Source organism: Chiloscyllium plagiosum, chromosome 41 (assembly GCF_004010195.1).
Source record: "Chiloscyllium plagiosum isolate BGI_BamShark_2017 chromosome 41, ASM401019v2, whole genome shotgun sequence".
NCBI lineage: Eukaryota > Metazoa > Chordata > Chondrichthyes > Orectolobiformes > Hemiscylliidae > Chiloscyllium > Chiloscyllium plagiosum.
The window spans coordinates 3,347,668-3,363,477 of NC_057750.1; the positions used below are offsets into that span (position 1 = coordinate 3,347,668).

General features: G+C 42.4%; 1 protein-coding gene across 1 annotated transcript in view; it reads left to right on the forward strand.

The window, feature by feature from the left end:
* Nucleotides 1-15,810, forward strand: part of clip3 (CAP-GLY domain containing linker protein 3) — a 50,311-nt gene that overhangs the window by 32,900 nt on the left and 1,601 nt on the right. Inside the window, exons 8-13 of the mRNA XM_043680752.1 lie at nt 721-856; nt 2,398-2,526; nt 6,498-6,632; nt 8,886-9,009; nt 9,478-9,542; nt 10,174-10,246. Of these exons, the coding sequence (XP_043536687.1) occupies nt 721-856; nt 2,398-2,526; nt 6,498-6,632; nt 8,886-9,009; nt 9,478-9,542; nt 10,174-10,246 (662 nt within the window). The remainder of the gene's footprint in view (nt 1-720; nt 857-2,397; nt 2,527-6,497; nt 6,633-8,885; nt 9,010-9,477; nt 9,543-10,173; nt 10,247-15,810) is intronic.

Consider the following 15,810-nt stretch of genomic DNA (forward strand, 5'->3'; position numbering starts at 1 on the left):
GAATCCAGCTACAGCACATGGTGGAATTAGAACTCAATGAAAAAAACATCTGGAATTAAGAGTAAATTGATGACCACAAATCCATTGTCGATTGTCAGGAAACACTCAGCTGGTTCACTAATGTTCCTTACCTGGTCTCATCTACATGTGGTTCCAGACCCACAGCAAAGTGGTTGACTCTTAATTGTCATCTGGGCAATTAGGGATGGGTAATAAACGCTGACATAGCCAGTGATGTCCTCCCTCCATGAATGAAGAAAGTTCCATTTGCTCAGAGGTGTATAATAGTGGCTCGGAACAGTTTAGTTAGAAAATATCGAAGATGAATGAATTGGCAAAGGCTTGGAGAGATAAGGAGATCTTGGGTTTGGCTCATCTCTTGTAAAGCATCCCCAAGTACCTAGCAAATGTTTGTGGTTCATTTTTCTGTGCACCATAAATACAGAAACTATTCTGAGTCCAGCAAAATTCCTCAAGACCAATGATTGGTCAATCTGGGTTTTTGGTCAAGGGAGGAGTTTTGACCTTGCAGTGAGAGCTGTACCACACATTGTGGTCTGGGTCACATTCTCAAATTCTAGGGTAGGGTTTGATCACAGAACGTCTTTGTTCAAAAAGGGAGAGGGTTTTGGATTGGGCCAAGGTGAATTTGTCATCTCACCTCAAGCTGTGTGTCTCCTGGAGATTGAAACCTTTGATTTGTTTCTCCACTTGTTCTAGGCTGGAACGCTGCGATTTTGTGGCACCACCGAGTTTGCCAGTGGACAGTGGGTTGGCGTCGAGCTAGATGAGCCCGAAGGGAAGAATGATGGCAGTGTTGGAGGAATAAGCTATTTCATTTGCCCTCCGAAACATGGTGAGGGATAGCTTGTTCACTGAGGTTGTCCTGTAGCTGAGGGATTGTTCCTAGAGTCAGAGTCATACAGCATGGAAACAGACTCTTTGAAAACAGACCAGTCCATGCCAAACATAATCCTAAACTAAACTAGTCCCACCTTCATGCTCCTGGTCCATATCCCTCCAAACCTTTCCCTATTCATGAACTTATCTGAGTGTCTTTTAAACATTGTAATTGTACCCATATCCACCACTTCCTCAGAAAGGTCATTCCACATGTGAACCATCCTCTATGTAAAAAATGTGCACCACATGTCTTTTTTAAATCTCTCTCCTCTCACCTTAAAAATGTGCCTCCTAGTCTTGAAATCCTCCACCCTAGGAAAAAGACACCTATCATTTACCCTATCTGTGCCACTCATGATTTTATAAATTTCTGTAAGTCACCTCTCAACCTCTTACGCTGCAGTGAAAAAAGTCCCAGCCTATCCAGCCTTTTAATTTTTTTAGCCTTCTAAGAGATCCTCCTTCATTCTTTTAAACTCCTGTAGTTGAGGGATTGTTCCTAGAGTCCTAATCAATCCAGTCTGTCTTTGTACATCAGTCCTGCCGTCCCAGCAATAAGTCTACATCACACTCCCTCCATCGCCAGGATATCCTTCCTGAGATAAAGAGATCAAAATTGCACATAATACTCCAAATATGGTCTCACCATGGCCCCTATAACACAGCAACAAAACAACCCTGTGCCTGTAATTGAATCCTCTTGCTTTGAAGGCTAGCATCCCATTTGGCTTGCTCACTGCTTGCTGTACCTGCAATGCCTACTATCAGTGATTGATGTGTAAGGGCACCCAGTTCTTATTGCACCTCTCCCTTTCCCAATCTGCCACCATTCAGATAACAATCTGCTTCCCTGCTTTTGCTACCAAAATGGATAACCTCACATTTACATACATTATACTTTATCTGCCATGTATTTGCCCACTCAGTCAAGTTGTCTAGATCACACTGAAGCAACCCTGCATCCTCCCCACAGCTCACTCTTCCACCCAACTGTATGTTGGCTGCAAACTTGGAGATATTGCCTTTGGTTCTCTAATCTCAGTCATTAATGTAGATTGTGAATAGCTAGGGTCCGTGCAACGTGCGTTCTGCTGGTACCCTGCTAGTCACTGCCTGCTCTCAGAAAATGACATGTTCCTAATCTTTGTTTTCTTGTTTGCCAGCCAATTCTCTCTCCATGTCAGCACACTGTCCCTAATCCCTGAATGCTTAATTTCACTCGCTAATCTCATACGTGGGACTTTATTGCAAGCCTTTGGAAAGTTCAAATAAACCACATCCACTGGCTCCCCCTTAACAACCTGACTAGTTACATCCTTGAAAAATTCCATGAGATTGGTGAACCATGATTTCCCTTTTGTAAATCCAAGCTGTCTGCATCCAATCCTGTCACTGATTTTCAAGTACTTTGCTGTTAAATCTCTTATAATGGATTCTAATGTTTTCCCCATGCCTGATGTCAGGCTAACTTGGTTGTTGTGCTTTGTTTTCCAGGTTATTTTTCTCCAGTGTCTAAAATCAGTAAAGCTCCCGATCAGACCCCGTCTTCTGTAACCTCGACACCTAAAACTCCCAGAATGGATTTCTCTCGAATGACAGGGAAGATGAAGAAAGATAAAAAAGGTGTGTGTGTCTCAAATTGTATTTCCCGCTGTGCATTGAATATATATACAACGTTCACCCTTGGTGTATACAGAGGAACCTCATTTATCCGAATATCAATTATCCAAATCTTGGATTATCTGAAGAAGATCTCAAGGTCCCAATAGAAACTTTACATCGAAGAGATGTTTCCAACACTGATCACACCTTTTGTTTAGATGATTAAAAATGAACTCGGCTTACTGAAATGCTGCCAAGAACAACCATTGATGGGAGCCCTGGCACTGTCTCTAAATGACTGATCTCCTGCCCCCTCTCTCTCTCTCCCTCCCCCTACGCTTTCCTTGGGGTTTTAAACCCTGATTCCCCAGATAATCTCTCCAATGTTGGCCTGTACAGGGCAAAGGTGGATCTTGTCAAAAGGTTGGTATGTGTGTGTGTGTGTGTGTGTCATCCCCCCCCCCCGCCCCCAAAGGCAGCAGCAGTCTTGTGGGTGTCCAGTCTGGCTGTCTCAGAGGTGAGGGAGGGAGCAGGGTGGGTGGGGACGGGGACAGAGTTGGATGGGGGCGGGGGGGCTGTGTTGGATGGGGTTTCAGGGCAGCCGGGGATGCGGGCTGGGGGCTGATGGAGGGTTGGTGTTATGTAGTTATTCACATTAATCAGTTTGTATTCAGGAGAATCCCACAAATTGCAGTGAGTTGAAAGGCCAGTTAGCCTAATGAAAATAGTAAATGCTGAGAAAAACAGATAACTTTGGAACTCTGATATCTGGACTCTGTCTCCACAGATGCTGCCAAACCTGCTGAGTTTCTCCAGTATTTTCTGTCTTTTATTTCAGACTTGCAGCATCTGCAGTATTTTGCTACTATTTGCTTGTTTTGTGCTGTGAAGTTTGACCCCCTACCCCAGTTAACTCCCCTTTCTTTCAATGCTGGGGGGCCATCATCCTCATTTAAAGCAATCACCAATGAATAACTGTAACACAGTGACATTATCATTCTCTGGTAGAGGTCAGCTTTCTGCTCAGTGGTTAGCACTGCTGCCTCACAGTGCCAGGGATCCCAGTTCGATTTCACCCTTGGATGACTGTTTGTGTGAAGTTTGCACATTCTCCCAGTGTCTGTGTGGGTTTGCTCCGGTTTCCTCCCACAAGCTAAAGATGTGCAAGGTTAGGATGGATTGGCGATGGGAAATGTAGTGTTACTGGGAAAGGGTGAAAGGGTGAGTCTGGGTGAGATGCTGTTCAGAGGGTCAGTGTGGACTCGATGGGCTGAATAGCCTGCTTCCACACTGTAGGGATTCTAAGTACAGAACAACCTCAGTTATCCATGCATGAATTATCCGAATTTCGAATTATCCGAACAAGATCTCAAGCTCCCATAAATGCTTCCTTTGTTTACGATCAGACCAGTTATCTGAACAATAAGTTTTTTCTGAACAAAATACTGCCCACCTGTCTTATTTGGATAATCGAGGTTGTTCTGTAATAATGTTTCCTTGGTTAGTACCTTTGGCCCTCAGATTAAGGAGTCAGCTGAGGGACAACCCCTGTGACAATGCAGCACTCTCCCAGTACTCCATAGGGAGTGTCCATTCGAGGGGGTGCAGTGATCCATTGAGACATAACTGGGCCAGAATTGGACCTTTGCCAAGTTCCAATAAATCATCTGTTACTTTATCATAGAATCCCTACACTGTGGAAACAGGCCGTTCGGCCCAACAAGTCCATGCCAGCCCTCCAAAGAGTAACCCAACCAGACCCATTCTCCTACCCTATTATCATACATTTACCCCTGACTAATGCACCTAACCCACCCATCCCTGAACACGATGAGCAATTTAGCACGACCAATTCACCTAAGCTGCACATCTTTGGATTGTGGGAGGAAACCGGAGCACCCGGAGGGAACACACACAGACACAGGGAGAATGTGCAAACTCCACACAGACAGTCACTGAGGTTGGAATCGAACCCGACTCCCTAGCCACTATGAGTCAGCAGTGCTAACCACTGAGTCACCGTTTATCTTGCAGATCAACTTGGGCTTAAACATTTTGTGACCATGGTTCGTGAAAGCCAGTGGGAATGTGTTGCAAGAAACATGACCTTACCAGCAGTGCCTAGCATCATTTAAAGTTTCCAATGTATATTGAGAAGTTACAATGAGTGGGCAGTAATAGACACCCAGTGGAGTATTCACACATATAGAAGCTCCATTTTGATATATTTTGCTGTAATGTAGGTTAATTTGTTAACATGAAAAGCTTATGCCTGAAACGTTGACTCTTGTGCTCCTCGGATGCTGCCTGACCCGCTGTGCTTTTCTAGTGCCACACTTTTCAATCCAAATAAAATGAATTAGTGTCACAGCCTGTACAATATAATGGAACTGTACGAATGGTTATAAAGCATTGATGTTTATTAAGGGTTCATGTGCTGTGGTGTGATTTTGTCACTTTACAGGCACAGTATAAGTGATAACTTTCCATTAATACATGCCTAAATTTAAATCCATCTGAACATACAGGTTTGAGCAAATATTCTTTGTGTGAAATTGTTACAACTGTCATTCACTTATTAAGGGAATATAGACTCCATTACATACAAAAAAAAATTAGGAGCAGGAGTAAGCCATTCTGCCCCTTAAGCCTACTGAATAAGATGGTAACTGATTGGCTTGTGTTATGAATTCCCCACTCGCATCTCTGCCCTGATAACATGGGTTTATGTTCAGCAAGGAGATCAGTCTATTTCCACGTCAGAAATATGCAATGACCCTGCCTGTGAAGCAGAGAGTTTCAAACTCGCGCACCCCTCTGAGAGAAGGAAAACTCTCTTCATCTCTGCCCCAAAAAGGTGACCTCCAATTTTCCTTATGCTATGATCCCAGCTGATGTCATCACTGGACAAGTCAGATCCCAAAGTGAAATCTGGCTTGATTAATCATATTCTGTTTTAGTTTTTATTCACTGAAGGCAGTGTTTCACTAAAACATAAACATGCAATGCAGCAGATTTGGTTTTGAATGGAAGTTTCCTTCACAAAAAAATGAAGCGAGAATAAACCACCGATTTACATAAAACACAAATTGGAAGATTTTTCAATTCTGGGTCTTAAAGAGTTTGATAACCTCTTCCATGATCATTAATACAGTTGAGCTCAGACTTTCTCAGCTTCAAATGACCCTTCCAGGGTTCTGGTCTGGAACTCTCAAGCTAAAACCCATACACTGAGGAAATCTATTTTCTGTTTCGAACTAATTCCTTTCTCTAGGAGAAACTGTTTTGTATATCTAACCTCAGCTAGGACTTATTCAAATTGAAACAAAATGGCTGTCCACTCTCTGGGGATTTCTCCTCGACAAAAAAGCTCAATTTTTCTAAACCAAAAGAAGGCTAATGTTTGTCAATGTTTGCTTCCTCTGATCATAAAACTCTCACAATACAAACAAATTACCATTATCACTCCAGGAGCCATCTCACTCTCATATTAGTTACAAAAACCAGTTTTAGAAAAGCTAACAAATTAATTATTTAACCACTTCATACACACAGACCAAAATAATTCATCAGTTCAAATCCACAATGTAAAATAGACTATTATATATCATATGCTTTACATCATATTGACTACCTTCAGTTTTTCTAAGTGCCCAACAATGACTTCCTTAATGTCTGTCAATTAAATCATTAAGTCCTAGTCAAGACAGAGAGTTGAATAAAATCATCATCGACTCACTCAGCAATTCGAAGCCTTTCAACCAACTGAAAATTATTCCAGCAACTTATGGTGCTAATTATGTGAAAGGTTGGCTGTGTAAGTGTCTCTTTATTAGTCAATCACACCCTAATATCCTGTTGTGGTATAGTTTTCATAGATTTCTGGTTCCAAAGATTTAGGCCCCATCATAATGACAGATAATTGATCTCACCCAGGCTGGTATCTACATTGCCATCACCCCCAGTTTATCCCTCTCCCTCTCTCTTCTCAGCCTTGAGAAGGAAGTCCTTGTCAGTGGGAAGCCTTGATCGAGAAGGTGTGAAGATCGAGATTGGAGACCAAGTGTTGGTTGCGGGTCAGAAACCAGGAATAATTCGGTATTACGGTAAAACAGACTTTGCTCCAGGTGAGTGAAGTCATTAAGAGATATTCAGAGTGTCTTGTGGGCTTTCAATCGTGGGGACATCGCACTTAGAAGCACGAGTAGAGCATCTGGTGCTTTAAGCCTGTTCCACCATTCAATAAGACCATTGTTGATCTGAATGTGGTGTCAGCTCATCTTCCCGTATGTGCCCCACAAGACTTCCCTCTCTTTGTTGATCAGAAATGTGTCTAAATCAGCCTTGAATAAATTCAATGACAGCACCTCCACAGCTGGTGAATTCCACAGACTCATGACTTTCTGAGAGAAATTTCTAATTTTGCCTGGCCTCCATTTTATTCTTAAACTGTGTGCTTGTTCTCGTTTGCCTAATAAGAAAAACAGCTTTCACTCTGTTCAGTCCCTTTGGGATCTTTATAAGTTTCAATAAGATCACTTATGAACTTATCACTTACTCCAATGGCTTAAGTCCCAACCTGTTCATGCTTTCCTCTTCCTAGGGGAGGCAGTGTTCTGATGGTAATACCACTGGGCTAGTAATCCAGAATGCCACGCCAATATTCTGAGGAATCCCACCATGGCATATTGTGACATTTGAATTCAGCAAAAAGCAAGTCTAATGGTATCGATTGTCATGAAAACCCACCTGGTTCACTAATACTCTAATCTAACATCTTTACCTGGTCTGATGTGATGCCAGGCTTACAACAATGTGGCCAACTCTTAACTGCCCTCTGGGCAATTAGGGATTGGCAATAAATACCGGGTCACCAATGACATCCTGTGAATGAATAAAAACTGATAAGACCTTTAACCCAGGAATTGGTTAATGTTACATTGTTGTGTCATGGTCGCTACCAGATATTGCCCATCAGAACTTGCTCATGTAACTGTCTTGCCTTGGAATGTTGCTGGTGCCCAAGGAAAGGTTTAGAGCACTGACTGTCCTCGTCCCAGAGAGACTGATTAGTCTGTTCTGAAAACACCAAACAAATCTAGGATGTGAGTTGAGGTAATCAACGTACACAGATCAAATAAGGTTTCTTGTCTTATATACCAATTTTATTTCACAACTTCATGTCACTGTAACTCATACCAGCTTTTTATTGAAGTTTTATTTAATAATTGAGTTTGAATTCATAAACTGGTGGATTCTAAACCACATCTGCAGAGTGTTAGTACTCCCTTTGGATTACTAGTCCAGTGCAGAACTGTTGTCTAAGGGTCTGAAAGGGTTAACAATGAGGATTGTCATAAGCACCATCCACTATGATGATATTGTCATGTGATCTTGATGGCAGAACAGCTTATGTTCTTGAAGAATTAACTCCCAACCTCTGATCCTCCTCAACGTCCCTTATATATTTTCTAATCATCCTGTTCAGAGATGGTACTACACACCTCTGGAGCAATTTGAGTCCAGACTTCCTGTCTGAGAGATAGGGACACTGCCACTGCAATAGAAGAGACCCCAAAGTCTATCACAATATCTAACAATGTCTCTTACATTAAACTAATTTGTTACTAGTTGCTAACATGCAGTAAACCACATCTTGTTAACTGCGAGTGACCCTCTAGTCAGACCAAGAAGTGGTTTTCCTCTGTCATAATGGACCAAGCAGGTGCTATAATTTCCTCAACTTTAAAGAGGTCGGTGGCAGCTACCTTGATCACAAGGGGCAGCTGTTGATACAGCGTAAAGAGCTGGCTCTGCCCAAAAGTGAAATCTCAATGAGCTGGGTTACCAGCTGGCACAGCAATAAAGTCAACACCACTTTCTCGAGGACACCTGGGGATGGGCAGTAAATGCTGACCCAGCCAGCGATGTCCTTGTCCCGTGAGTTAAATTTTTAACATGATTTGGATATTGTTAAAGAGTTAATGGATTACTTGAGTTAATCCACAGAGCAATTGCCCCCCCACCCACCCATGAATTGTGATTGCTTCATGTTTGGCATTTACAACTTTTTAAATGTCCAGTCCTGTTCTTGGATGTTGCAAATTCCTTAAGTATTATGAATAAAGGAGCCAGGATTAAGAGGGTCGAGCTGTTAGTTCTGGCAACCTCTTCATCTGCTGAGAGGTTGTGAGACTTGAACTGTTTTAACCCTACATTCCTTTCTCTTGACCTGCTCAGTGTTTCCAGCACATTTCCAAGATTTATTTGTGTTTTTTTTTCTCTCTGGGACTTTAGACAGACAGTGATCCTTTGAATAGTGTTAGCTGCTACCTGTTTCTCCATTGGTTATTCACACTGGGTCAATATTTCCCTCGCAGGGTACTGGTATGGTATCGAGCTGGATAAGGCGACTGGGAAGCACGATGGCTCAGTGTTTGGTGTCCGGTATTATACCTGCTCTCCAAAATATGGCGTGTTTGCTCCTCCTTCCAGGGTGCAGAGGTAACTTTCACTAGTCATTATTTTGTATGTCTAAAGATTTATGGGGCCCATGCATTGCAGGCTAATTTGAAATGCCCTTGATTACATGCAGAGTTGGATATTTTTGTTTCTTTTTCCAGCTGAGAAATTGGCTTTCATTGACCCTGAGCATAAAGATATTGCCTGACAGAACCTAAGACAATGTTGGCTCCTTCTGATGTCCTATCTTGACAGTGTCACCTCTGGCTTAGTGCCTCATGAATCACTGTAGAGTCTGTTAGTAACCAGTTAGAGAAGTGCTTGAAAGTCTTATTCTTTCACCATTGGATAATATCCATTGTGGTCAGACCTAACAGACACACAACTCTCAGTGCTCTATTCCAACAAAATATAGACCAGGAATTGCAGAAAATTAGGACTTTTGTCCCCACATGTCATCGTTTGGAGGTGTATCAAATGAATAGTTTTTTTCTTCTTTCTCTGCTGTAGGATTGGTGGACCTAAGGGACCCCCAAGTGATGGGACCATTGGCAAAAAAATTCACCAAGTAACAAGTAAGTTGAGATGACATCACTCAAATTAAAAAAAAAACTGGTTTATTATGAAAAGCAGAGAACTGTAGAGCTCAGGAGGAGGTTATTTGGCCCAGCATTCCTGTGCTGGCTTGCTGAAGGAGTGATCCTGTTCATCTCAGTCCTCTATTTTTTCACTGCACCTTTCAAATGTTAAAGTGGAGGATGGAAATTTGTAGATTGTGAAAGGGAAGGGGTTCCACAGCTCTGGGATCCTCCGGAACAGGTGAGAGATTGCACAGTGAATCTGAATTTTAATGCAAAGAGGATGTGGGGAGTTTGAAACTGTTAGTCACGTGGATTGGATTCTACACTGTTTCATGTTTTTGGAGTCACATCACTGAAAGCTGGTTTGACCACATTAAAACATTGTAAAAGATTCTTAATGGTCATTTGAAAAACAACTTTGATTTCCTGAGAGTGGAATGAATTGGAGCCCAAATCCCAGGACTAACAGAGAAACGTGCTGACCTACTACCCCCAGTCCTGTATTTGAGTAAAACTCAAAACAGTTATTGCAGGTGACGGCTACTTGGAGTGAGATTTGGATCAGTTCCAGTGTGCGTGTGGTAGCTGTGGCTTGATCTCAATCTCCACCTTTTTGTTTCTACAGTGACTCAACCCAAGAGAAATTTAGCAGCTGTGAGGACTCCCAAAGACATCACATCAGAGAGCTCCATATCCAGGTAATGTGTCATCCTGCATTGTTCAAGAATGCTTCATGCATCTTATAAGTAAGAAGGGATAGAATAGAGAATGTACTTCTGCTTTTTCTCCTTCCTGACCTTGCAACCTAATATTCCAATGTTAGGCAGGAACACATCTCTCAGTAAAATAGCTGTGTCTATCTCTCATTTCCCCTTCTTGAAATCTCTCAAGACATCTCTTATGTCTTGTGTCTTCACCCCTCTGAGCCACATTCTTGCTCCCATCAGATCTGAACTTGGGGTACTTTGAACAACCAGTGGAATGAGCTCCTTGTGATTACACATGCTCATGGGGAATCAAAATTCAGGCTGACTACTGCAAACGCAGGATGTTCTCCCTTGCCTAGCCCAGGGATGGAAGTGGTGGGGATGATACAGAATGAGGAGAAAGTGAGGACCGCAGATGCTGGAGATCAGAGCTGAAAAATGTGTTGCTGGAAAAGCGCAGCAGGTCAGGCAGCATCCAAGGAGCAGGAGAATCGATGTTTCAGGCATAAGCCCTTCCTCAGGAATCCTGAAGAAAGGCTTATGCCCGAAACGTCGATTCTCCTGCTCCTTGGATGCTGCCTGACCTGCTGCGCTTTTCTAGCAACACATGATACAGAATGACACTTCTGCAATGGCTGAGATCAGTTAACATTTCTTTACTCATTCAGAGGACGTGAGTGCCATTGGCTGGGCCAACATTTATTCCCATCCCTCCTAAATGTGAGCTGTCTTCTCAAACAGTTCCTTGGTGTGTTGTTACTGAGGGAATTCCAAGATTTTGACCCAGTGACAGTTTAGGAATGGCAATACATTTCCAAGTCAGAGTGGTGAATGGCTTGAAGAGGAACTTGCAGATGGTGGTGTTCCCATATATCTGCTGCCCTTGTCCTTTTGGGAAGTTGAGGTCGTGGGTTTGAAATGTGCTGTTGGAGGAGGCTAATGAATTCACGGTCATCATTAGATTCCTAATTCCAGATTTTGTTTTTACTGAATTCAATATTCACCATCTGCCTTGGCAGGATTTGAACCCAGGTCCCCAGAACATTACCTCGCTGGAACATTTCTGGATTAATAGTCCAGCGATAATACTACTAAACCATTGCCCCACAAGAGGGAAATGATGAGGAAAAGATTGTGAAATGGTGTTACAAATTGTATGTATTCCCGCCACCGTTACTCAGCAGAGACGCTCATTTTTATCCTTAAACAACCTCCACCCATGCCCATTTCCCCATCAGCTGTCACTAGTCCCAGTCAACATGGGTGTGTGTGTGTGTGTGTGTGTGTCCTTTTATTTTCAGCCTTATTGCAGTGCTGAGGCCAAAAGATAATCAACTGCAGCCTGTTGGATGGATTAACTCAGAGACTCGGAACTTGATGTCGAATCTTCAGCTTGTATATTTCAAGGTTGTATGTTATACTGGTGAATGACAGGCAATAAAAGTTGCGTCAAGTAACAGAAAATGCTGGAAATACTCAAAGGTCGGAGAGTGATTGTGAAAAGACTAACCGAGTCAGCGTTTTGAGTCGATGGCCTTCCTTTAGTCCTGGTGAAAGAAAGATAGAAGTACCGAAGGGGATGTCAATATCATGAAACAAAATATGTGTCAGGTTGAGGTGTGAGTGACTGGAAGGTAGCTGGCCAAATGGAAAGTGAAGACATGAAGAATTGATCAAAATACAAAACAACAACAAAAAAAAAACCATGAAGCAAAATGAAATGTGTTCCAAACGTTGTCTGTTGTATTTTGGATTTACACATCTTAGTTTTTTTGCTTTTAAAGAGTTCATTTAATCTTTAATGACATTGGTCATTCTAAATATCAATTACAGAATTGTTACGACTACTCTTGTCTGACGGAGGGCTTTTCATCTACCTGTTTGAAATAACAAAGAGACCTTCTCCATATTACACAACAAATAGGTTCAATTCTGTAACAGTTTCATATGCAGCAGGTTCCTCGGGTAATGGAAAGTTACAGAGTTGAGTTAATGTTTAACCTGCTGTTGCATCTGGGTTAGGGGGATGCAGAGCTAACTTAGAGTCACACAGCATGGAAACAAACCATTTGGCCCAACTTGTCAATGCTGGCCAGGTTTCCTAAACTGAACTAGTCCCATTTTCTTGCTTTTGGCCCATATCCCTCTAAACCCTTTCTGTCCATATATCTGTCCAAGTGTCTTTTAAATGTTATAATTGTCACCTCTACTACTTCCTGTGGCAGCTCATTCCATACACACACCACCCCCTGTGTGAAAAAGGTGCCCCTCAGGTCCCTTTTAAATCTTTCCCCTCGCACCCTAAACCTATGCCCTCTGGCTTTGGACTTCCCTACTCTGGGGGGAGGAAACCTTAGTTATTTACCTTCCCTATGCTCCTCGTGATTCTATAAACCCCTATAAGGTCACCCCTCAGCCTCCAGCGCTCCAGGGAAAGAAGTCCCAATCTATCCAGCCTCTCCTTATAACTCAAGCCCTCCAGTCTCGGTAACATCCTTATAATTTTTTTTGTAAATCTTCTAAAACAGCCCAAAAAGGCTGGAGAATTGGGTTGGGGGTTAGGGCAGATACTTGAGGTGGAGAAAGCAACTTGCCAAATGAGAAGAGAAACATTAGCTTTTTACGTTAACCCATTTTGATAGGTGAGTTTAAAAAACATATATCGAAAGCAAAGCTGTCATAAAATTTGAAATGAGTTTAGGTTTGATTCCCAACAGTTTGATTTGAGACAATCTCTTGTCTTTCCAAGATTTGACCTCTCACTGTGAATCATTGCAGCTAATTAATTCTTAAGTGGCAGCTGTCACTGGCCTTTGTCTGTGTTCAAACTGGTTTTGAACCCAAATGGATTTTGAAGGGGAGTATAGCCACAGGGACAGTTTGATTGGTTTCTGGTTGCCAGCCAGAAATACGTGAACCTAAATAAAGTGGGTTTCTCGCCTCTCTATGATATTTATACACGTCATTTCAAGTCAGTAATTCACCAAAACAGACTGCGAGGTGTTGACCATGGAGATACCTGTTGGATGGACAATCCCTGTTGATAACAGGGAGGTTTAGTAGTTGCCACAATTGTTTGTCTCTCCTTCTTTCCAGTATTGTTCTTAGACAGCAGCCACCCTAACCTCCTGGCTACACTCATTATTTTAGAGATCAGTGTGTGACGTTCCCTCACTAAGTCACTGTTCAGTGTGCCTAGGGAAATCATTATAGAGAGACTAAAACATCTCACGATTTCATTTTAAGTGATTTCCCCAATATTCTGGATCGGCATGATTATTGTTCTCTAAAGGAGGCTCAAACATAGTTTATTGCACTTTTTCGCCCAGTTTACCTTTAAGATGTTGACTCCAGGTTAGCAGTCAGGTGGAGTGTCCCAGTCCTGGGCCTGTGAAGGGGGAAATCAGCAAGGATTCCTGCTCCTGTCCATTGCCCAATGGTTAATTTAATTTCCACCTATGAAGGTCTGGTGAGAACAGGGTTTGAGTGTGATGCCTCACGTTGGTCACCAGTTCGTCACCACCCTCATGGTCTTGGCGGAGGTTGGCCAGTTTGAGTGAGGAAAACAGAGGGCAAGGATCGAATTTGACAGCAATAAGTGTGAACAGGAAAATGAGGGAAAATTGGGGAGGCAATCTCAAGGTTCAGTCAACCTCCACTGTCACTGCCCCAAAGGATCATTAGCTCCATGTTGATGAGGTGAAAGCTACAACCCAAGGTCCTGTGAGATAAAGCAAGTTCATGGGAACATTGCAGGGCAAAGGCCAGGGCATTTCCTGCACCTGTGGACCAAGTTTTGATACAACTCTTGGTTGTTTCTCTTTGCCTCACATGATTTTGTGAGGGAAAATTGTTCTCTTGTTCAGAGACTGATGATATAAATTAACGCTTTGAAGGCCTGAGGATTCACAATAATGTCTTCTGGTGGCCACTCCTCTTTGCAGCTTTTCACAATAGTGATTAAATTAGATTCCCTACAGTGTGGAAACAGGCCCTTCAGCCCAACAAGCCCACACAGACCCTCCGAAGAGTAATCCACCCAGACCCATTTCCCGCTGAATGATGCATCTAAAACTATGGCCAATTCACCTGACCTGCACATCTTTGGACTGTGGGAGGAAACCCATGCAGACACAGGGAGAATGTGCAAACTCCACACAGACAGTCACCCAAGGTTGGAATCGAACCCAGGTACCTGGTGTTGTGAAGCAGCAGTACTAACCACTGAGCCACCGTGCTGCCTGATAATGTGGCTGATGTTATTTGCCATTAGGTCATTATAAAATGATAAAAGGCTATTAGTGTTTACTTTTTTAAACAAAAATCATGTGGAATTTAAAGGGTTAATTGAAAATGTTTCTCATCAGCAACAATCTGAATATCAAATGTTTAGCACAGGGTTAGAACTTCTTTCTCTCAGTCCCTGCTTTGAATGATATTTATGAAAAATGCAGAAAGCTGATCATGGAATGTTTTGAAAGGGGGTAATGTCTCTATTCGTGAGGGAACTGGATTAAAACCCATGCTAGACTATTCTAGAAAATCTTAAAATTATTAGTCTCTTTGCAAGCTTACAGCTTGCTCATTACTTCCAGTTGACAAATTCTTCACATGTTTTTGTCTCAGCTTTTCCCATTAAAAAATGTGGATGTAGGAAGTTTTCGTAGGATGTTGCCACATGAAGTTGTGCTTTAATGATATCCTCTAAATGTGAAGGGGCTGGAGTGCCACGTCTCTGCTCCAACCACTGTGCCCCCTGTTTCCTAAATTCCCAATTTTGGCCTTAATTCTAATACATATTAAAATTATAGCATTATATAAAAAATAAAGATTGGGGAGAGGATATCAGTCAAGGAGAGGACATTGCAACACTAGAGTTTGGCACATCGCCAGATCCGAAATAGCCTGATCCCCAGTTAAATCTACAACATATTATTCTTGGTATCTGCCCCAAATATACAATAAATTCTTCCTAATGGCTACATCTGCCAATCCGATTTTCCTACTCTACGTGAATATTAAAGTCATCGATGATTAATGCCCTGCCTTTTTTTACATGTCCTCATCATCTCCTGGTTTATTCTCTGTCCTACTCTGTCGCTACTATTGGGGGACCTTTAGTACCAGTGTTTTCCTGCTCTTATTATTTCTTACCTCCACCCGTGTGGATTCTGCATCTTGCAGCCGTGAATGCAAGTCCCTAAGGCTGCAATCTCTGCCTGTTACCATGGCAAAAGAAACCTCCTTAGGGCTGGAGAGGAACTTGTGGAGGGAGGAAGGGGTTCCAATCATTGTTGTCCATGTTGGTACTGAACAAGTTGTTTTTAAGAAAAGGAATTGTTGAAGAGTAGAGACCTAACCACAAACTTACTTTTACTTTAAAGTCTAAAAATATTCACCAAGTCCTACCCGCCTGCTTTCCCTGCACTCACTTTATACTGTGTCACTGGCCTCACTGCAGGTTGGCATCTTGCTCTGTGTCTTTTGTAATCTCATGCTGACCTCTCACTTTACATCCTGCACAAAGCTTACTTAAAGCTTTTGTTTCCCCTTCC